General features: G+C 40.6%; 1 protein-coding gene across 3 annotated transcripts in view; it reads left to right on the top strand.

Annotated features, from left to right (window-relative positions):
• The window catches only part of LOC118393666 (leucine zipper protein 2-like), a 180,775-nt gene that overhangs the window by 68,830 nt on the left and 86,929 nt on the right, over positions 1-25,016 (top strand). Inside the window, exon 1 of one of the 3 annotated variants that reach the window (XM_035786600.2) lies at positions 16,494-16,676. The exons of 1 other annotated variant lie outside the window; for it this stretch is intronic. In XM_035786600.2, coding sequence (XP_035642493.1) covers positions 16,528-16,676 — 149 coding nt within the window. In that variant the 5' untranslated portion in view covers positions 16,494-16,527. Of the gene's footprint in view, positions 1-16,493; positions 16,677-17,807; positions 18,504-25,016 lie in introns of those variants that run through there. One more of the 3 variants, XM_052461975.1, reaches the window with a different exon arrangement.

Below are 25,016 nucleotides of genomic sequence, written 5' to 3'. Positions count from 1 at the left end.
CTTAACGAATGTCTTGTGTTGCGTTTAATTATTGCAATTGACAACGTAATGACTGAGGCTTTTTGCAATAATTAAAGATGTATGATAAAAACCCACATGACTTTATGAAAGGCATTGTATAGCAACAGTTTAAATGTGGATTTCACAATGTCTCCAATTTGTATATGTGTCGTGTGAACAACTTTTCCTGGAGTGGCAGGCAGCTTAGAGGTTAGAAGTTGCTGGTTTAAATCCCAGGTCTGATTGGAAATATCTGGCAGGATGTGAGCTGGGAACCGCATTAGCATCTCAGGAGCTAGTGCCACCACCATTGTGCCCTTACACTTAACCCTAAACTGCCCCAGAAGCCCAAATCGGTAAGGAGTTGGATATTGAGATACTGTAGATATAGCTGTATTCAGAAAATCGTGACTTGAGTCAAAAGTCCTGGACTCGAATACTACAACACAGGCCAAGAGGCTCATAACCCTGTTGCTCTTTGCATGGTATGATTTGGAGCTCATTGGAGTGTTATGGTCTTTGCAGTTAGCTGTTGAGCCATCAATAATCAAATCAACAGAGCTGTAAAAGACGATTTAAATGGGATATGTAGTGTGCCTTGCTTACGGGTGCCTGGAAAAAGCTAAAATTATTGTCCCCCCAAAAAGTCATAGCAAACAGATTCTTAGAAAAAGTACATTCCATGTTTTGTTTTTCATCTTTGCCTCTTCTTGCCTTCCAGACGACAACAAAGTCTCTGCCCCCCCTACTAAACTAAACACTTTTATCTCAAGTCCACAGAGAAATAGAAAACCCCAGGTTACTACGCTCACTTGTTCCCTTTTGGTTTAACAAGAACTTGCGATAACTGTAATATGAATTAATAGACAAAGTGACAGCGTTTTGAAGAAGGCGTGAGAGACCCAAATGAGTGCTCACAACTCTCCCCATTCATTTAATACGACTCGTATCAACTGAGTCGATTGGCGATCTATTTTGCGCTCGGCTCAAATTGAAAATATGCAGATGAAATATCATTTAAGAGTGGCCTTTGATGAAATTGTCTCCCATGGGCAACTCACTATTCTCCTTGAATTTTTGCCAATTTGGTTCAGCGAATGTTCCTGGTCAAGCAGCCATCACATCTATTTAGGTGGAGGGCATGGAGTACAGCTCTCAGTGGAGGCTGGCCAAGACAGCGTGATAATGCCTCCCTGTCAACCCTAGCCATGTGACAAGACAGCAAGAGACAATGTTTTGATCCAAGGAACCCTGCAAGGTCTCGGTATGAGATTTATACACGCTGTAGCCTATACTCTAGAAGTAGTACAGAAACCACCTGATTGAATTCCGGCTGATGTTTACATATACTATATAGCAACTTGTAACTTTTATATGTTGGTGATATTTATTAGCTCAAAAGGGTAGCGCCACTTCTGTTTATGTGTGACTACACAGCTCAGTGCAACCGTCTACTCTGCCCTGTTATATTCAAGGCAGCCAGACAACAGACATAATTCATTGTGCAGGTTTTTAAATTTTTTTTATAGAACTCAAGTATGACACCTCATACAGTTTGTGAATTAAAATTCAGTCACACATTTACCTGCCGTGGATTCCTCATGTTATATGCATGTGTTTGTGTCAGAATTAACATATGTGCCACCATTAAAGGGTACGGGATCTAATTTACACTGGAGTGCTGATGCACATACTGATCCCATGCAGTGCTTTTACATTTTGATACACTGTATATTCAAGTATACACTACCGTTCAAAAGTTTGGGGTTACTTAGAAATGTCCTTCTTTTTGAAAGAAAAGCTCATTTTTTGTCCATTAAAATAACATAATAAATTGATCAGAAATATAGTGTAGACATTGTTAATGTTGCAAATTACTATTGTAGCTGTAAACGGCTGTTTTTTAATGGAATATCTACATATTGTGGTCCTTCTGTGGCTCAGTTGGTAGAGCATGGCTCTTGTAACGCCAGGGTAGTGGGTTCGATTCCCGGGACCACCCATACATAGAATGTATGCACACATGACTGTAAGTCGCTTTGGATAAAAGCGTCAGCTAAATGGCATATATTATATTATTATATATACATAGGCGTACAGAGGACCATTATCAGCAACCATCACTCCTGTATTCCAATGGCACGTTGTGTTAGCTAATCCAAGTTTATCATTTTAAAAGACTAGAAAACTTTTTTGCAATTATGTTAGCACAGCTGAAAACTGTTGTTCTGCTTAAAGAAGCAATACAACTGGCCCTCTTTAGACCAGTTGAGTATCTGGAGCATAAGCATTTGTGGGTTCGATTACAGGCTCAAAATGGCCAGAAACCAAAAACTTTCTTCTGAAACTCGTCGGTCTATTCTTGTTCTGAGAAATGAAGGCCATTCCATGTGAGAAATTGTCAAGAAACTGAAGATCTTGTACAACGCTGTGTATTACTCCCTTCACAGAACAGCGCAAACAGTCTCTAACCAGAATAGAAAGAGGAGTGGGAGTCCCCAGTGAGAAACAGACACCTCACAAGTCCAAAACTGGCAGCTTCATTAAAAAGTACCCAGAAAACACCAGACTCAATGTCAACAGTTGAAGAGGCGACTCCGTGAGGCTGGCCTTATAGGCAGAGTTCCTCTGTCCAGTGTCTGTGTTCTTTTGCCCATCTTAATCTTTTCTTTTATTGGCCAGTCTGAGATATGGATTTTTATTTGCAACTCTGTCTAGAAGGCCAGCATCCCAGAGTTCTTTAATCAGCACAACAGTTTTCAGCTGTGCTAACATAATTGCAAAAGGGTTTTCTAATGATCAATTAGCCTTTTAAAATGATAAACGTGGATTAGCTAACACAACATGCCATTGGAATACAGGAGTGATGGTTGCTGATAATGGTTCTCTGTGCGCCTATATAGATATTCCATTAATAATCAGCCGTTTCCAGCTACAATAGTCATTTACAACGTTAACCATGTCTACAATGTATTTCGAATCAATTTGATGTTATTTTAATGGACCAAAAAATGTGTATTTTCTATTAAAAACAAGGACATTTCTAAGTGACCACAAACGTTTGAACGGTAGTGTATGTTCAAATGTTTAGTGCCCATATTTTTGCCACCCGTCTCAGAATGTGTTTATGCCGTTTTAATCTCTGGATCAGTCATCATTTGAAAACATTGGCACAGTATTGATACTGTAAATGGATGTGTGGGCATTATGTTTGACCCATTTGTCTTCTTGTAATTAAAGCAACGATATGTGAGAGACAACAAAAAGAGGATATTTCAATATCATTATTTTGATCTTCCTCTATGTGACGTTGCCACGATACCAACAGTGACATGGAATGTCATGTGCCTTGGTGATCTGTCTTGGAGATGAGATGTACTGAGCTCTTGCCATTCAGCAATTCTGGGAGATCCCATGGCACGTCTCACTAGAGTGAAGGTGTACTTACCTGGCCAGTCAATCATCCCTGGCGTTCAAATGGCTCATTGAACCCCATCCTCTCCACTTCAACTCTTCCCCATGTCATTGTTTTAAATGAGAATGTGTTCTCAATCGAATGATCTATTATGATCAAGGTAAGTCATTGTTAAATAATGACCTGTGACTGCATTGTAACTATATCTACAGTTAATATGGAATCAAATTAAGTTGTTCACATCTCGTTGCATGTGGGACAATAATTACTGTGCAATCACAGTGTAATTACAAAAGTAGATATGAAGTTACCAACATGCGTGTTAAGTTACTTTAGTCTGTGAATAAACCCCACAGGCTGGTTGCATCAGAAGAGATGGAAGCAGGATGAGATGGGAAGAGGCGAACTCAAACATAACAGAATCTTGTCTTTGCTATGCTCCATTTAAACACTCAATGGTCCCTGGGCCTGATAATACTAGAACAGCATAAAAACAGAATTATCAGGGACCAGCAGGTTCACCATATTGGAATTTTAAGAGCACTCCATTTAGAATTGTTCCTAGGTGATAAAAGTTGTGCTTGATCAGCGTTTCACACTGGTGTGACTGTGCCATGTGTCTTTACCTCACTGTATATCAATCTAAGGACAGTACACTCTAAAATGTTTTTATTCCATCTATACCAGAGGGTAGGCCTCAAAAACTCAGGCCCTTGGATTCTGCAGTCGTGCTGCTTTTCATTTCTCCCTGACACTTAATTGATACATTAAAGTGTAAGTTGAGTCATTAAACATACTAATTTTGCTTAAGAGTTCAAACACCTGGCTCCTTCCTAATAAAAATGACTTCGGGTTTCTTCTATTTGCCGGGTTTAAACATTTGGTAATAGACTTTTGATGGAAGTGATGGAAGTGTACTAGATTGATATTAGCTTGACATCACAGCCTACTGTGAAACATAATTGAGCCCTAAAGAAATCCTGGTTGTTTTTTAATATTGAGAAACTCCATGGGCCCTGTCAATCAAGCCCTGTTATGCAAAACTGGTTGAAAATACGTAAGGCTGACATATTTTATGATGTCATGGGCTGGTCAAATAACAACACCTACATAACAACCCAAAGACTTCATTACCTGGTTGTAATCTGGCTAATTGACATAAATCTAGCCAGAAAATCGGATTCCAGCCAAATTTTGCCTGCTGGGATGCATCATTCGATATTCTGTTTGTGTTTGTTTCCTGCACTGAGAGACTTTCTGCACATGGACATCTTGTGGAGTATTTTTTTGATTGGAAATGTGTGAAATGACATTGAGATTTTAACTAAATTGCCAAACCTATACATTCACGATAAGTCCATATGCCTATTTGTCTTGAGTCAATGTCATCTTTGTTCTTATAAACTTGGTGGTTCGAGCCCTGAATGCTGATTGGCTGACAGCTGTGGTATATCAGATCGTGTACCATGGGTAGGACAAAACATATATTTTTACTGCTCTAATTACGTTGGTAACCAGTTTATAATAGCAATAAGGCACCTCGGAGTTTTGTGATATATGGCCAAAATAACACGGCTAAGGGCTGTGTCCAGGCACTCCGTGTTGCCGTTGTGCATAAGAACAGCCCTTAGTCGTGGTATATTGGCCATATACCACACCTCTCCGGGCCATATTGCTTAATTAGAGCCAGACAGATCATCATTGCAGAAATTCTATGTCCTCCGGAGTGGATAGCTACCCATAAACTTATGAACCCTCTCAATAACCATATAAGTGTGGATTTAAATACTGGCTTTGCAATCTCATAAATTGCCATGACCACAAAGCATACGCCTAGAAGTTTGTCTGCATAATCATATTTTATACTATATTAGGGATTGTGCAAGGCACCCCAACCTCACCTCACCCCACTATGCAAATGGTCACTTCAAAAGCGTCTTCACCCTTATTTGGCTTAGAAATATGAATGTTTGCTGATACCATTAATATTCATTGACAAGTATTTGCGAGAGACCGTGAAATGAATGATGAACCACATTTAAAACCTTCCTGTGCCTCAGGGCAAAGGGAGTGCAAGAGCATGGCCCTTCCTCAACAAACATAATCAAGTAGTGGTTTATTCATCAGACAAGCAATTTAAGAGCAACGTTAGAGCAACTACAGACGGCAAACAAGACAACAACGCAAGTGGAGTGTGAAATGTGAGATGTGTCTTAGCAGTGAAATGATGGAAACTAGTTTGAGAAGGGTACGGCATGCAAGAGATCCTGGTTCCTAGTACCAATACTGGTAGATTGGTAGAGAGCACAGCTAGGGCATCCAAATGCCTGGGGGGATCAAACCAAGAAACAGTGTTTGTGAATTACAATGTAGCTCAGGGAAGACAGTTATGTCAGGCTACGGCAAGGTCCTTTGAGACAGTCTGTTATTATGCATGAGCTGAGAATTATATGAGCGAGCGTTAACTTTCCCTCTTGTTTCATTTGCATGCTTCCAAAGCTCCAGAGGCTATGGTAGGAGACAGGCTGATGCTAAAGCCAGAAGAAGAGACGTAAGAGTTAACCTTTCTCTTCAGACTGCACGACGCGGAAATAGAACCAAATGAACATGGGAAAAGTGCACATTCTTGCTCTCAAAACTCAAAAAGAAAAGGAAATGTTTGGATACCGCTTGATGAAAAGTGAGCGCAGCGTCTGTCTTTCAAACCGCTATTTATTATTCTGAATGAAGAAAAAAAACTCATTGTGAGAGGTGAGAATTACTCAGCCCTAAGGAGGTAAAGCACTCTCTGGAATTTCTACAATCTAAACCAGCGTTTCCCAAATTAGGTGTCACGATTTGAAAATGGGGTTGTGTGAGAAACTCCGGGGAAAAAATTATAATAATTGTGCTTGGTTCATAGAACCGGGGTTAAGTCAGTAACCTCCGGTAAGCTGCTAGATGTGGTTGTAATAAACAGATCGGTTTCTGTTTTCTTCCTACAAATGTGGCTCTATCTTTTGAACGGTTTAAGCTAAAAAAATGTATGACCCCACCACTGAATGATAAGACTCTCACGAACATGTATTTGTCTTCCCTCTACAATCCCACAAGCCACGCAGGACTCATTAGAATAGAGTGGACAAGACCAGGCAATCAGACTGGAGGGGGGGGGGGACATAATTAGTTATTTTCTACACAGAAGATCATACAAAATTATTGCCTGATGATCTTCTGAACTTCCCAATAGCTTTCTGATGCATTTCAGTCACTTCAAACCATACTTCTTTCAGATTGAAATACTGTCAAAAGTACTGTTGGACTGATTTGTAATAGACTTTCATAGCCACAATTAAAAACGTAAACATTGGCCGTTGATTACATCCCTTTTTTTTTTACATGGTGGGGTCACGAAAAAAAAATCAAATTAAAATGGGGTTGTGGGCCAAAAATCTTTGGAAACCCTCCTGTAAGCTATGCAGTGTACACACTTGGACAGTACATGCAGGTGAGATCGAATTTTCTATTTACTCGTTGATTGAAGCTCTCATGAGACAACATTAGTCCCGTCATCACAATCCTTTGGGGGATCTGCACTCATTCGGTTCTCCTCAGGCCATCCATTTCCCCAAGGTAACCAAATGTAACAACTCAATGAGGTGTCTCTGTGTTTTAGACGTATCTTCAACGTTCTTCAAAAATTAGGGGCTGGGTCCAGAAGTAGGTTCAGCAACAAGTACTCTTCCACATCTCTTCCATTCTTTCTCTATCTAAACATGTGTTCAGATTATTTCAGATCAACAATGATCAAGTCAATTAGCACATATACTAATTGCTTTAGGTGGTGATACACTTGAAAAGAGCGGATTTGAGTCACCTTCATTGAGTACATTATATGTTTTAGTAGCTAGTCTTGGCATTTGCTACACAGCGTTCCTGCTCACTGTACACTGACTAAACACTTGATGGTGGTTTGATGTTGTTTTCTTATAATCTTTTGTGAGCACACCCCAGATCAGGTTGCAATGAATAGTTTAGATCATTCTTTTATAATCATACTTGTAAAAATGGTTGTGGCAAGAATTGTACGTTGTGATGACATAACTCAAAACAAAGAGAGCGCCTAATTTTCGTAATAATAGTTTAATATGCCTGTTAGCTCACATAGAAATTAGCTTAATACTCCCTCTGACTTAAACAAAAAAGGTTTTTACATTTGGGTACAAGACTCATGTCCTGACATTCTGGTTCTCTCAGAAACATGGTTAATGGTTCTGTGATAAAGACATGGATGTAAATTATTATAATGTATTTAGATGTATTTAGATGTGACAGATTACAGAAAGGGTAGAGGACTGGCTATATACACTACCATTCAAAGGTTTGGGGTCACTTAGAAATGTCCTTGTTTTTGAAAGTACAGTACATTTTTATGTCCATTAAAATGGCATCAAATTGATCAGAAATTGATCAGAAATACTGTGTAGACATTGTTAATGTTGTAAGTGACTATTGGAAACCACAGATTTTTTATGGATATCTACATAGGAGTACAGAGGCCCATTATCAGCAACCATCACCCCCGTGTTCCAATGGCACGTTGTGTTAGCTAATTCAAGATTATAATTTTAAAAGGCTAATGGATCATTATAAAACCCTTTTGCAATTATGTTAGCATAGCTGATATTCCATTAAAAACCAGCTGTTTCCAGCTACAATAGTCATTTACAACATTAACAATGTGTACATTGTATTTCTGATGTTATTTTAATGGACAAAACATGTTGCTTTTATTTAAAAAACAAGGACATTTCTGAGTGAACGGTAGTGTATGTCAAATCTAATTTCATGGTGTCTCAATCTTTAAACATTTCTGCTCCCAATAAATTTGAGCTCCTGGTTGTACTGTAGGTGTGTCCATAAACCAGAATACACATTTATGGGATTTACCGCCCCCCTGCAGCCATGGTGGATGTTATTGGTGCTATATCTGAGGGATTAACACCAATACTGTCCTCCGAGTTGGTCATTTTTGAATGTAGATTGGTTATCAATTTAAGAGTACAATGCATTCGGGAAAGTATTCAGACTCCTTTCCTTTTCCACATTTTGTTACGTTACAGCCTTATTCTAAAAATGATTACATACATTTTTTTCCCTCATCAATCTACACACAATGCCCCATAATTACAAATCGAATACAGGTTTTTAGACATTTTATCAAATATATTACAAATAATAAACCTGCCACCATCCCTACGGTGAAGCATGGTGGTGGCAGCATCATGCTGTGGGGGTGTTTTTTGGCGGCAGGGACTGGGAGACTAGTCAGGATCGAGAGAAAGATGAACGGAGCAAAGTACAGAGAGATCTATCTCGATTAAGAATGCTAAATCAAGCTACTTTTTAAGCTTTATCTCTTATTCTGCTGGTGATCCTCATACATTTTGAAAACAGTAAATGCACTGAATTGTACAAATTTATATTTTTCATGCCTAAGAAAGTTCTGTCTGACTCTGGTATCATAACTGAGAAGAATGGGATAAGTTATGCTTTTAATCATCATTAATCATCTCAGCTTTTTATTTGATTGAAACAGTGGTGTAGTTGACCCTGGACAGTCAATTGACTGCTCTTCCCTCTGCCAGCCTCTAGTTGACTCAACGGTTTAACCACCAACTGCTATTGAATCTTTGTTTTCATTTCAACAATTTACTATCTGTGATGTGCTTAGATGCCTTGCTTAAGATTGCTATAAAAAAAAATCCACTGGATTTTTGCTAAAGCTATCTGCTCCCCTGATTTCTCAATCATTAACCCATATTTTTAACCTGATGATTATATCTGATACTCTCCCCAAGGTTTGGAAGGCAGCCCATGAAATCCCCCTTCACAAAGGTGGTGACCATTGTGACCTAAATATTTATCGGCCTATTTTTAAACTTTCTTGCCTCCCTAAAATATTTGAATCCTTGGTTAATTCTCAGCTAAGATCTTTGTTATCTTTGAAATGTTTTCTAAATGTACATCAGTTGGGTTTTAGACCAGGTCATAGCACTATCTCTGCTGCATCCCTAGTTATAAATTATGTGGTTAACCGTAGGGATAAAAGGCAACATTGTGCTGCCTTCTTCATTGACCTGTCAAAGGCTTTCGATACTGTTGGTCTAATTCAGAGGCTTTCCTCAATTGGCCTAGACCAGGCTGCATATAACTGGTAATTTAAAAACGACTTGACAGATAAGAGGTTAATGTAAAGCTACTGATGGTGTTAAATAAGGTTTCCTGTAATTTTTTTACTGTTTAGATTAACGATTACAACTTGTCTGTTAAAAATGGTTGTGTATGCGAACGCCCCCCACGGTTGATAAGGCTCTATCTGAACTACAGTCTGCCTTCATTGTATTCCAGTAAAACGTTATTGACCTGAGTACTGAATGCAGTTACAACTAAGTATATGTTGTTCTCTAAAGCGCAGAAAAATAAGTCTGATGATTTAAGTATATGGTGTCAACACTGATCGTGGCTGTGCTTACAAATATCTGTGCTTACATCTGGACAAATGAAAATCTGTATTTTGAAAAGCGTATTGATGATTTAGTAAAGAAGCTGAGAATAAAAATGGTCTTCATAGAGAAAGTTCCTGCCTCTCGCTAAATAGGAGAAAGCAGATTATTCGGTCGACGTTCCGGTCGGTCCTTAGACCAGGGCGAGATCGTCTATATGAACGCAGCGGCCACTTCATCAAAGCCGCTAGATGCAGTTTATCATAGCGCACTGCTCTTTATTACAGGTGACAATTTTAGCACTCATCGTTCCATTCCCTTCCAGAAATGTGGTGTGCCCTCTTGGACATCACATAGGTTGTTGATACATTGCTATGTTTTCATTTATAAAGACATTTGACTAAAAATCCCACTGTACCGAACATCATTTAACTTTATAGATACGAATAGATATGAATTACCACACCCGGTCACAGGGATGGCTAACTCTGGAAATTCCTTTGGTCGCAAATGAGTTAGGTAAATCAGCTTTTAGTTCTCTTGCACCTTATTTGTGGAACAATCTTCAAAATGTTCTTAAATGTGATGTTTTGGTGCCTATAAGGTAATTCAGAAAGCTGTTTGAGGACCGTATTACTGATGAATGTGTTTTTTTATGACCATGTTTTGCTTTCTGCTTGCATTTTGTATTTATATTTTGACGTGTGTATTTTCTGTAATTTATTTAATTCTGGGCTCCTCTATAAAAGAGACCTTCGTCTCAGTATGACTCCCTGATAAAATATAGGTTAAATACAAATACAATGTAATATTCAAGTGTTAATCTTGTAAATAAGCCTGAGTTTGATAAGATAGCTTAGGCAATTTAGTTCATGTAAGACTTCGTTACTCGACAGTAAATCAACACTAATGCCTAATCAGGGTTTGACATGAACTTTGTCCTTTGGACAAGTAGGACTGATTTTTTACTTGTCCGAAATCTCAAGTCACAAAATATGGTCCGGAACACACTTTTTACATCATTGTATGATGCAAGGAAACACTTTAAGGCTCTCTTGGCAAATGGTTGGTCACCCTTAGTAGCCTATAAAATATGGCAACATTACAATTACATCCAAATACTTTTTATATCTTCATCAAATTTTAATAATCAGGGATCAAATGTTTAAGTTAGGCTACTTCAAAGGAAGGTAACTAACTAAGACATGTTTGAGAGGGAGAAGGAGAGAGAGAGAGACACAGCTGCATGTGAGCTCTCACATTTTTCAGCATGTTTTTTTACAAAAAGATAGATTTGGAGTTAGAGAAACTTGGATGTTTTGGCAGGGACATTTGCAGGATGCCTACACAGCATAACCTTCACTCCAGATCAAAACTCCAAAGCTACAACCTAGTTTTGGAAAAAATTATCTGAAAGCTACCATCCAACCTGGAACTGAGACAGATCAGACACACCAGATTCAACTTGAATTAGCACTGACGTGTGAAGGGAGAGGTGTCGAAGCCTTTGAGCCCAACAAATGGCAGGCTACCCCAACCAAATCCAGAGGCCTTGAAGCCCCCTCTTGCTGTTCAGAGACCATCCACTGGCATTTTCTACAAGAAATCTGCCTCCAGAAAAAAGCTTCTCCCAAGTGGGTGTGACACCTACTCCCATTGCCTGCTGCACTGCTGCTTGGATTTCACCTGGCGATCTGTTCACCGTCTGCCCTGGTTGTCTCCCCCTGTCTGGTACAGGTAACCCCACCACAGTCCCCCCTCTCTCCCGAGCTTTTGCTCGCCTTCAGCACACAGGCTGTTGTTTACCCAACCGTGGGACAGACTGTTTGTTCCCACACTCGGAACTCTGAATCTCTATTGGTTACACGGACTCTTGGCCTCCCATCCTATTCTAACCACCTCTCGACAGTTTTGTATTCATGTTAACTGATGGAATTGCTGTTTAATATGATCTTGTTGCCATCTAATGCACATTCAAATGTCAGAAATCGACACTGCAGAGCGCTCTTCCTGTCCTCTGCCGTGCATTGATTGTATTACTGTTGATGATATCTGGAAATGTGCATGTACACCCTTGCACATCTACTGTTGCTAGCCCAAATTCTGATTTGTGCTCTGATATCTGTTTCAGTGATTTATGCTCTCGTAAAAGCCTGGGTTTTATGCACGTTAACACTAGAAGCTTATTACCTAAAATGGATCAATTGAAAGTGTGGGTTCACAGCTCCAATCCAGATGTGTTGGTCATTAATGAGACGTGGTTCAGAAAGAGTGTTTTGAATACTGATGTTAACCTTCTTGGCTATAACCTTTTTCGGCAAGACAGATCTTCCAAAGGTGGGGGAGTGGCAATATTTTCCAATGAACACCTTCAGTGCTCAGTTGTCTCCAACAAGTCTGTCCCCAATTTGATTTTAAGCATTAAACTTTCTAATAGCTCTTTGTTGACTGTTGCTGGGTGTTATCGTCCTCCATCAGCACTGGCCTGTAACCTACGTGTCCTAAACTCTCTCCTGGTCCTTGGTGTACCAAGTCTGAATTTGTCCTGCTAGTTGACCTAAACTGGGACATGCTAAAACCACCTGACCATTGCTTTAGGGACTCCCTAAATCTTTATCAGATTATTACCAATCCCACAAGGATAGACTCCAAACACCAGGAAAAGGCTAGTCTCCTCGATGTTATCCTCACAAATAATCCTGATAGGTATCAGTCTGGTGTTTTCTGTAGTGATCACTGTTTTACAGCCTGTGTTCGTAATGGCTGCTCAGTGAAACGACCTGTCCTGATTTTGTCATATACTCCTGCTAAAAAACTAATGAGCAAGTCTTCTTCATGACCTGGCCTCCGTAAATCGGTGTAGAATCAGCTTGATCCCCTCTGTCAGAATTATTTTTTGATATTTTCAGTGGTATTGTTAACAAACACACCCCCATAAAGAAAATGAGAATTAAAAACAGGTTCAGCCCCTGGTTCGACCGTGCTCTTGAAGAATTACTCCACCTCAATAATTGCATTTGGCGAAATGCTCGGCACACGCATACTCAGGCTGACTGGCTCTTGTTCAGGCAAATGAGAAATAAGTGCACTCAGGCTATCCAGAAGGCCAAAGTTAGTTACTTTAAGGAGCAGTTCTCTCTCTGGGTCTAACCCCAAGAAGTTCTGGAAAACAGTTAAAGCCCTCCTCCTCACAGCTGCCCATGTCCCCTAAAGTTGATGATGTGGTTGTTACTGACAAGAAGCACATGGCTGAGCTTTTTAATCAGCACTTCATTTACGTCAGGTTTCCTATTTGACTCAGCCCTTCCTCCTTGCCTGTCCAACATTTCCTCATCTCCCACCCGTTCTAATGTGACCAACCCCGATGCTCCTCCCTCTTTTTCCCCTGCCCCGCTACAAAGTTTATCCCTGCAGGCGGTCACTGAGTCCGAGGTGCTAAAGGAACTCCTTAAACTTGACCCCCAAAGAAAGGGTTTAGACCCTTTCTTCTTTAAGGTTGCTGCCCCTATAATCGCCAAGCCTATCTCTGACCTTTTAAACCTGTCTCTTCTCTCTGGGGAGGTACCCATTGCTTGGAAGGCAGCCACGGTCCATCCTTTATTTAAAGGGGGAGATCAAGCTGATCCTAACTGTTATAGGGCTATCTCTATTTTTCCCTGTTTATCAAAAACTTGTCAACAATCAACTGACTGGCTTTCTTGATGTCTATAGTATTCTCTCTGGTATGCAATCTGGTTTCCACTCAGGTTATGGATGTGTCACTGCAACCTTAAAGGTCCTCAATGATGTCATCATTGCCCTTGATTCTAAGCAATGTTGTGCTGCTATTTTTATTGACTTGGCCAAAGCTTTTGATACGGTAGACCATTCCTTTCTTGTCGGCCGGGTAAGGAGTATTGGTGTATTGATTGATTTTGTGTTAAACACTCTACAACAAAGCATTCGTAACCTTGTTCTGAACACCTCGAAAACAAAAGGTCATGTGGTTTGGTAAGAAGAATGCCTCTCTCCCCACAGGTGTGATTACTACCTCTGAGGGTTTAGAGCTTGAGATAATCACCTCATACAAGTACTTGGGTGTATGGCTAGATGGTACACTGTCTTTCTCTCAGCACATATCAAAGCTGGAGGCTGAAGTTAAATCTATACTTGTTTTCCTCTATCGTCATTGCTCCTCTTTCACCCCAGCTGCCAAACTAACCCTTATTCAGATGACCATCCTACCCATGCTAGATTATAGAGACGTAATTTATAGATCAGCGGGTAAGGGTGCTCTCAAACAGATAGATGTTCTTTACCATTCTGCCATCAGATTTGCCAGCAATGCTCCCTATAGGAAACATCACTGCACTCTATACTCTTCTGTAAACTGGTAATCTTTGTATCACCGTTGCAAGACCCACTGGTTGATGCTTATTTATAAAACCCTCTTAGGCCTCACTCCCCCCTATCTGAGATACCTACTGCGGCTCTCATCCTCCACATACAACACCCGTTCTGCCAGTCACATTCTGTTAAAGGTCCCCAAAGTACACACAATCCCTGGGTTGCTCCTCTTTTCAGTTCGCTGCAGCTAGCAACTGGAATGAGCTGCAACATAACTCTCAAACTGGACAGTTTTATCTCAATTTCTTAATTCAAAGACTCGAACATGGACACTTACTGACAGTTGTGGCTGCTTTGCGTGATGTATTGTTGTCTCTACCTTCTTGCTCTTTGTGCTGTTGTCTGTGCCCAATAATGTTTGTACCATGTTGTGCTGCTGCCAGGTTGTGTTGCTATAATGTTGTGTTGTCATGTGTTTCTGCCATGCTATGTTGTTGTCTTAGGTCTCTCTTTATGTAGTGTTGTCTCTCTTGTCGTGATGTGTGTTTTGTTCTATATTTTTATTTATTTCTAGTCCCAGCCCCCGTCCCCGCAGGAGGCCTTTTGCCTTTTGGTAGGCCTTCATTGTAAATAACCATTTGTTCTTAACTGCCTTGCCTGGTTAAAAATATCCATAACCTCGTATGGCTAAAATGTTGAGGTTTCCGGGAGATCTATTGACAGCATGTGAGTTATTTGCTATTTTAAGAATATTTTTAATATCAAAATGACATGGTCAATGATGAATAGAGGGGAATCTCAGCTCTCCCACAGTGTCATATTTATTTCTCACCTCCACCTGACAGGTGTGGCATATCACAAAGCTGATTAAACAGCATGATCATTACACAGATGCACCTTGTGCTGGGGGACAATAAAAGGCCACTCTAAAATGTGCAGTTTTTTCACACAACACAAATCCACAGATGTCTCAAGTTTTGAGAGAGTGTGCAATTGCCATGCTGACTGGAGGAACGTCCACCAGAGCTGTTGACAGAGAACTGAACGTTCACGAGAATTTGGCAGTACGTCCAACCGGCCTCACAACTGCAGACCACGTTTTAACAATGCCAGCCCAGGACCTCCACATCCAGCTTCTTCATCAGTGGGATCGTCACCTGGACAGCTGATGGAACTGTTTGCACAACAAAATAATTTCTGCACAGACTATCAGAAACCGTCTCATAGAAGCTCGTCTGCGTGCTCGTTGTCCCCACCAGGGTCTTGACTTGATTGCAGGCATCATAAACGCCTTCAGTGGGTAAATGCTCAACTGTACCAGGCAGATGGCATGTATGGTGTCATGTGGGCGAGCGGTTTGCTGATGTCAACGTTGTGAACAGAGTGTCCCATGGTGGCGCTGGGGTTATGTTATGGGCAGGCATAAGCTACGGACAATGAACACAACTGCATTTTATCGATGGCAATTTGAATACATAGAGATACCATGACGTGATCCTGAGGCCCATTGTCGTGCCGTTCAACATTCCACAAGCCACAGTCAACCGCCTGATTAACTCTATGCGAAGGAGACATGTCACATGAGGCAAGTGTTCCTGCCAGAACAGGATCCTGCACCTCTCTGTTTTGGAATGTTTTGTTCCGGAACCTATTTGGTCGGATCCGGTACCTCTCCTGGCATAAAATATAATGTATACTAAAAGTGATCAAAGTTAATTCGAGTTGCCTCTTAGTTAATTTCCCTTTCCCCACAAAAAAAATGTCTAGTGAAAAAGTAGATTTTCAGCTCAGGCCTAATATTCTCAGAGTTGATTTGGGTTTGCGCAACATTGTAACCTATCTTTGAGACCAACAAGTGGCTGTGTGACAATTGTGCCAGTATGTTTCACATAATTACAATGAGATTCACTTCCTATGATCCCTCCCTGCTCTGATAGACATGAGCCTGCAACTCTCATCTCTCCAGCGTTGCACTTCATCGTTTATGTACTTGTAGAATCATAGCCATGTGAAGGGTTCTGAACGAACTGCAGCACCCCTGATACATTTAAATACATTTGCCAAAGTAATAGAATTACTGCTGTCTGTTCAGAAATAAATTTAATTATCCAGAATAGCCTACTACGCCATGAGAAGGCTTATAATTTAATGACAGAGCTGTGGATCGTAGCCTAATAACAAGGAATAGCCTACAGTCGGGAATGCGTGGCAAATCTGTCAGTGCAAAAACAGCAAGCAGAGAAAACAGGCCTTTCGCAATATTTAAAATGCAATCAAGGGAAAACACAGGTTGGAAAGCGAATGTGTCCTGCTGAAAAGAGAATACTATGCTGTAGGCTACCAAAATTATTTGATCAACTTCCAAATATTGTTTTACAAGAGAGAGAGAGAGAGAGGCTTTTGGCACAAGCGCATTGGCCATCGGCAGTGAGTGAGCTGCGCATCATTGGGTGAGTGAGTGCAACTGGAAAGCATTTTTAGGCCTATGACTTACTCCTCATATTATAGCCTACAATATGTTTTTCCACACATCTAGACCTAGGACATTGATGGATTCAAGACAAGTTCGTTTTTCTTGATCTCAGATTCTCAGTTTGTCAGTGTCAAATTAGCCTGCCATTTCGATCATGTGTGCGGTATTAAATAATATATGCCATTTAGCAGACGCTTTTATCCAAAGCGACTTACAGTCATGTGTGCATACATTCTACGTATGGGTGGTCCCGGGAATCGAACCCACTACCCTGGCGTTACAAGCGCCATGCTCTACCAACTGTGCTACAGAAGGACCACAAAGGACCACAAAAAATATAGTTTTAAATGATGTAGAATTGCATGAAATGCATTTATAAAAGGCCTAGATTTTGCCTGACCATAGGCAACTAAAATGTTTCCCCACGTGTGCAACTCCTATAAGTGCTTCTACTCTACTGCTTAATGCCACTTCCTAAATGTGATGATATGCATGTAATGCTTTATTATAAAGGTGATTTTTTTGCACCTCATGCGTTCCGGTACCTCAGAATTCCACTCTCGTGCTCACTTTTTGTTCAGACACCTCCCAATTTACAAATTTAGCACTGAGCAAATGGTAGTCGCACCAGATACTGGCTGGTTTTCTGATCCGCACCCCTAACATGTTTTAAGTATCTGTGACCAACAGTCCATAGATTAGGGCCTAATGAATTTATTTCAATTTTCTGATTTCCTTATATGAACTGTAACTCAGTAAAATATTTGAAATTGTTGCGCGTTGCATTTATATTTGTATTTTAATAGCTTCAAAGTTAACCAGGCAACACAGTGTGTTTTGAGTTGGCTATCTAAATGTCTGTTGTCTGTCATTATTATAGGCTACCTGCTGCTGCCATGTCTCTCGCTCCTCAGGCCCACAAGCATGTGATTCACACATGAGTTTTCCAGGGTTTTCATGACCGTACGTACGAACCCTGTTTGCGGAACAAAAATGTGCTTTAATTGGGTAAACGATTCACAAACTAGCAAGGAATATCAGCAAATGTGCACATGGAGGCTTCACATGGCTCTGCACTTTGATCTCAGAAGGTAATTGAAAAGGACCTCCCATGCCTGTTAATGCAACACAATTCTACTCCGATGCGCTCTGCATAAATTGGGAGAACAGTGCACAAAACTCTGCATCCAGAGGACACTGATCCAATTCTAATCAAAGTAAATATATATTCTGCTTGGCCAAACATTTTTTTTCTTTCGAGTGAGAACAAACATTAATGTTGATCCCTGTCAATACCCTACTCCCCCAATGGTAATGCCTTTCTTTAACTCGATGTGGAAATCCAATTAATTTTGCCATTATCAAAAACAGGCTAGCCCAGGTTGGCGCAAGGTAACAACGCATTAGCCAGTGTTCATGAACGCTTGACTGGGTGCAAGTGGATTTGGTCCTCGGAAAATTGCTTTGTGAGGGGGTGTGGAGCGACCTACAGCTACATTTTAGCCTGCCTCGCACAGCTAAATCGAGAGGTCATTCTTTTGACTTGGATGCTTCTGTCAGATTGCTGCCCGTTGTTATCTCTCTCGTCAGCCAGGACCCCATGCAGTTGTCAATGCAGGTGCCCGAGTGTAATTCATTTTGATGGATTCTGAATGTTTCGCTGCTCTTAGAAAGAAAACAAAGACTCTTGTTATTGGTAATCTAGCTGGCGTAAATAAAATGTGTGAGCTGCGCTTCTGCTGCACCAGAAGGAGGACTCACCAATGCAAGATGATTCCCATACAGCAAAAGTAAACAAAAAAATGTGAGTAACTCAAGTGCAAACATCTCCTCTAATGTAAACTTCCCAGATGGTTGGCTCTCTTTATTGTGATAATACACCAGCTATACATGAGAGACATCAAAATCAGGTTTCTCAGCAAGATCGAAAGCTTTTGCAATTCTGCAACATGGCATACCACTGTTTATAAATGTTGATTGATCAGGATGCGAGGAGTTTGTAGAACTGTAATTCAAATGAAGGGTTATATCTTTCCTTGACTTTGAAAACATAATGGGCTCTTCCACTCTATGGGTGTATGGATTCCTTCATCTATTTAATTAAGCACGTTTACAGCATGGTGTAAAATCAAAACACGCCTGGGGCTTGATGTTTTGTGGCGTTGGAAGAGTATGTTTGTGTCTTTTGTCATAAACATGTCATGCAGATAGGATGTGACTTTTTCCTATGGTCCAGGTTCTTATTAAATCCATTAACTAGATGTTAGAATAAAATGACGTGTTTGGATTCATGTTAACAAGGAATCAATGTTGTGAAACAAAAAGCAACGCATCAGCCAATAATTTAATGAAACGTATGTCAGACTGCATGTCTGGTACGGTCTGTGCAGGTGTAGTCAGAGGTTCTATGCCGTTCAAAATTAAGCAATTGGAATTATTTAACAAGAATGTTGTGAATTCTTGAATTATGGTTCGTTTTATGTACCAGGCTGAACTGATTTTGATGGGCTATAGAGCAAAAAATAAGATAGCTTTTTGGTGTGAGACCTATTTCATTACATTCAGACATTTTGGGCGAAGGTCAGATGAATGTGTAAATGTGAAGTATTTGGACAGACCGACCTCTCATATTGACGTTTTGAAAGCACTGAGTATGCCATATATTTGACAATTTCATCAAACCCTCCAATTTCATCTTATTTTCATCATTGTAAGGTTCATGATTATGAATTCAAGTTTGTGGTTGTTGAGGTGAAGGATGGGTTTAGGTAGAAGGCTTTTGGAGGTTAGGATTGACGTATTCCTGGAGAAAATGTCAATATTTGACAGATTAAAAAAAAATCTAGACCAGTCAAAAGTTTGGACACACCTACTCATTGCAGGGTTTTTCTTTATTTGTACTATTTTCTACATTGTAAAATAGTGGTGAAGACATCAAAACTATGAAAAAACACATATGGAATCATGTAGTAACCAGAAAGTTTTTTTAAACAAATTAAAATATATTTTATATTATTCAAAGTAGCCACCCTTTGCCTTGATGACAGCTTTGCACACATTCTCTCAACCAGCTTCATGAGGTAGTCACCTGGAATGTGTTTCAATTAACAGGTGTGCCTTGTTAAAAGTTAATTTGTGGGATTTTTTTCCTTCTTAATGCATTTGAGCCAATCAGTGGTGTTGTGACAAGGTAGGGGTGGTATACAGAAGATAGCCCTATTTGGTAAAAGACCAAGTCCATATTAGGTCAAGAACAGCTCAAATAAGCAAAGGGAAAAAACTTTAATCTCTCTAGGGTAGGTGAGATGCTAACTTCCCACCAGGCCAACATCCTGTGAAACTGCAGAGAGCTAACATTCTAAATACACCATTTGTTATAGTAAACATTCTTGTAAATACATGTATCTTACATAATTTAAAAGATGAACGTCTTATTAATCCAGCCGCTGTGTCAGATTTCAAAATGCCGTTACTGCGAAAGCAAACATGTTATTTTCTGAGGACGCACACACAAGCATTTTCCAACCAAGCATTAGCATCATGAAAGTCAGAAATAACAATAAAATAAATCACTTACCATTGAAGATCTTCCTCTGGTGGCAATGCCAAGTGTCCTAACTACACAGTGAATGTTTGTTTTGTTTGATAAAATCCATTTTGGTGAGGAACATTTGTCAACCGCTTGCGTCATGATTTCCGTCTCATTCAACTTTGGAAGATGCGTTCGTGGTAATTACACACACTAAACAAACGTTTATCCAGTCATGGTTGGTTTCATTGCAATCCTCTGGTTGTTACTAACACAACCATACTTGATAGGAACGTATTGACTGAAACAAACCGATTTGAAGACACCAATCAATGACATCATTGCGCACCAATGGTAGGACCGGTCTATCGTTGATTGACTGTATTTTGGCCCAATGACCACTGCTCATCTTGAAATCTAGCTTGGAAGATAGTCAATGAGCTGAGGTAAACGACAATATGTAATGGTTATACGTTTGAAGACCAGCCTTTGTCGTAAACTCTGGCGTAAAAGAGGTTCATTCGCCAATGCAAATCCTACTTGATGGAGCCACGGGTGTTACGCATAGCAGTACATATTCAATAGCATTTTCAATAAGTTTATATATTTAAATTATGGCGAATAAATCAGGAAAAGCTAAAACAAAGTCTAGGTATACAGATTTAATCCAAAGTATAGAGGAAATGGATAGATACGTCGACAGGCGTGTGAAGGACGGTGCCGGGGCATGGACCACAAAAAATATCCCCATTCCAGCTGCTGTGAAGGACTTGTCAGATGCGCTGCAAGGATACTACAATGTTCTCCACAAGACCATGAAATGGTACAATACATGTTTCTATCATTTCATTGACATTGCTGTGGTGAATGCCTTCATCCTCCAGAAGGAAATGGCTAAGAGCTGTGGACAGCCCCCCCCCCATCTCACAGCTAGCCTTCAGGGAGCTGCTCATCCAGGAGCTTGCTAGCTACAGCAAGTCCACTGTAGAACCTTCTGTCCTCGCTACCTCTGTCCCTTCTGCTCCAACCAGTGGTGTTCACCTGCCCAGATTAATCTCTGCAGGCATGAATGTGCCTCAGTTTGTCACAGGAAATGCCCCATCACCAACACCACCTGCTCAGTAAGCCTTTGCTTTACAGCAGAAAGAGACTGCTATGGGCCATGGCACCAGCAACACAATATTGTGTAGAGGACTGAGGGTCTTCACAATATTGTAAATAGAAAATATGTAAATAGTTACCCTTGTTAATTGTTTGTTTTATTATTATTATTAATGAATACATTTTTTAAACATATATTTGGGGGTGTTAGAATAGCATTTATGTATTTTGTATATGATTCTTTCCTTCAAAATGTATCACTGTACCAATTCTGCCACCTGGGTACATTTGGGTACATTTGTGTGGGACACCTGGGTGACTTCATGCTCAATGTCATGTAGCTTGCTCAAGTTATCTGTCCGAAACTTTGCTCAGCTATTGTTGCCATCTTATGTTCTTCATTCAAATCATCCACAGCATCCTATCAGTATGTTAGGCTGTTCTTGGTCATTTGAAAGATGATGCAGCAACAATAAAAAACAGGAAACGTATGTTTATATCCTTGTATTTTCTTCTATCAGATCTATTGTGTTATATTCTCCTACATTCAATTCACATTTCCACAAAATTCAGAGTGTTTCCTTACAAATGATACCAATGATATGCATATCCTTGCCTCTGGGCCTGAGCTACAGGCAGTTAGATTAGGGTATGTCTTTAAGCGGAATTGAGAAGAAGGGGGGGGTACCCCAAAGAATTTAAGACATGAAGGTCAGTCAATGCGGATAATGTGAAGAACTTTGAAAGTTTCTTCAAGTGCAGTCGCAAAATCCATCAAGCACAATGATGAAACTGGCTCTCATGAGGATTGCCACAGGAAAGGAAGACCCAGAGTTACCTCTGCTGCAGAGTATAAGTTCATCAGAGTTACCAGCCTCAGAGGTTGCAGCCCAAAAAAAAGTTTCACAGAGTTCAAGTAACAGAAACATCTCAACATCAACTGTTCAGAGGAGACTAAGTGAATCAGGCCTTCATGGTAGAATTACTGCAAAGAAACCACTACTAAAGGACACCCATAATAAGAAGAGACTTGCTTCGGCCAAGAAACACAAGCAATGGACATTAGACTAGTGGAAATCTGTAGTTTGCGCTTAGTGGGACTATCATTGTTTTTCAACAGGACAATGACCCAACACACCTCCAGGCTGTGTAAGGGCTATTTGACCAAGAAGGTCAGTGATGGAGTGCTGCATCAGATGACCTGGCCTCCATAGTCACCCAACCTCAACCCAATTGAGATGGTTTGGGATGAGTTGGACCGCAGAGTGAAGGAAAAGCAGCCAACAAGTGCTCAGCATATGTGGGAATTCCTTCAAGACAGTTGGAACAGCATTCCAGGTGAAGCTGGTTGAGAGAATGCCAAGAGTGTGCAAAGCTGTCATCAAGTCAAAGGGTGGCTACTTTCCAGAATCTAAAATATGACATATATTTTGATTGGTTGAACCATTTTTTGATTACTACATGATTCTTTATGTGTTATTTCATAAACTCAGCAAAAAAAGAAACATCCCTTTTTCAGGACCCTGTCTTTCAAATGTAATTTGTAAAAATCCAAATAACTTCACAGATCTTCATTGTAAAGGCTTTAAACACTGTTTCCCATGCTTGTTCAATGAACCATAAACAATTAATGAACATGCACCTATGGAACAGTCATTAAGACACTAACAGCTTACAGACAGACGGTGGGCAATTAAGGTCACAGTTATGAAAACTTAGAACACGAAAGAGGCCTTTCTACTGACTCTGAAAAACACCACGCGCCTTAGGCATGCTGCAAGGAGGCATGAGGACTGCAGATGTGACCAGGGCAATAAATTGCCATGTCCGTAATGTGAGACGCCTAAAGATAGCGCTACAGGGAGACAGGACAGACAGCTGATCATCCTCGCAGTGGCAGACCACATGTAACAACACCTGCACAGGACAGGTACAAGATGGCAACCACAACTGCCCGAGTTACACCAGGAACGCACAATCCCTCGATCAGTGCTCAGACTGTCCGCAATAGGCTGAGAGAGGTTGGACTGAGGGCTTGTAGGCCTGTTGTAAGACAGGTCCTCACCAGACATCACTGGCAACAACATTGCCTATGGGCACAAACCCACTGTCGCTGGACCAGACAGGACTGGAAAAAAGTGGTCTTCTCTGATGAGTCGCGGTTTTGTCTCACCAGGGTTGATGGGCTGACGAGTCGCGTTAATCGTCAAAGGAATGAGCGTTACACCGAGGCCTGTACTCTGGAGCGGGATCGATTTGGAGGTGGAGGGTCCTTCATGGTTTGGGGCGGTGTGTCACAGCATCATCAGACTGAGCTTGTTGTCATTGCAGGCAATCTCAACGCTGTGCGTTACAGGGAAGACATTCTCCTCCCTCATGTGGTACTCTTCCTGCAGGCTCATCCTGACATGACCCTCCAGCATGACAATGCCACCAGCCATACTGCACATTCTCTGCGTGATTTCCTGCAAGACAGGAATGTCAGTGTTCTGCCATGGCCAGCAAAGAGCCCAGATCTCAATCCCATTGAGCACGTCTGGGACCTTTTGGATCGGAGGGTGAGGGCTAGGGAAATATCCCAGAAATATCTGGGAACTTGTAGGTGCCTTGGTGGAATAGTGTGGTAACATCTCACAGCAAGAACTGGCAAATCTGGTGCAGTCCACGAGGAGGAGATGCACTGCAGTACTTAATGCAGCTGGTGGCCACACCAGATACTGACTGTTACTTTTGATTTTGACCCCGCTTTGTTCAGGGAGACATTATTCAATTTCTGTTAGTCGCATGTCTGTGGAACTTGTATGTCTTAGTTGTTGAATCTTGTTATGTTGATATGTAACGACCCTGGGTTTATAAGCGCGGAAATCGGCCCTGCCGCACGAGCATGCTTTTGCGGCACAGTCGATAGCGCGCCGGACCTCGTGCTCGAAGGTCGAGGGTTCGAGACCTGCTCCCTGCTGTTCATTACATACAAATATTTACACATGTTAAGTTTGCTGAAAATAAACGCAGTTGACAGTGAGTTTCTGTTTTTGCTGAATTTAGTTTTGATGTCTTCACTAATTATTCTACAATGTAGAAAATAGTCAAATAAAGAAAAACCCTTGAATGAATTGGTGTGGCCAGACTTTTGACTGGTACTGTATCTATTGTTGTTTTTGGCTTTAATTCCTGTTAGTTCACATTCCATGTAATGTAAAAGTGAAACTACACCACAGTCTCACAGCTGCTTAAAAACTGGTGGCAAAATATGCTGTATTCTGAGCATGTAAGATAGCAATCTCTTGGAATATTTGAAGTTGTAAGACAAACATGAGTAGGGCAGGTTTTAAAGATGTGGTTTGTTTGAGGGGTTGGGTCACTGCTGAACAGCAATTTATATCACATATCAATGTAATATAACCACATATTTTCTTCATAACAGTAATGTATGGTGTCTCATCACAGCCCACTACTCGCTGATGTTCATATTTCACATTTGTTGTTGATGTATGAATGTCAATTTCAAACCTGTCAAGAGTTTCATTTCAGTGTGTCAATCATCCTGAGCATTTCCTCTTAGTTAAGCTGCGATTTGTGAAAAGCCCCATATTGCATGCTTGACATTGCATTTCATAATGTTAATCTTGCAACTCTGCCAAGATAGTGTGGAGAAGAGACATCTAACCTTGTAACAAGATAGTGTGG

The sequence above is a fragment of the Oncorhynchus keta genome, chromosome 14 (genome assembly GCF_023373465.1).
Source record: "Oncorhynchus keta strain PuntledgeMale-10-30-2019 chromosome 14, Oket_V2, whole genome shotgun sequence".
Classification (NCBI taxonomy): domain Eukaryota; kingdom Metazoa; phylum Chordata; class Actinopteri; order Salmoniformes; family Salmonidae; genus Oncorhynchus; species Oncorhynchus keta.
This window is presented reverse-complemented; position numbering and strand designations above follow the sequence as displayed.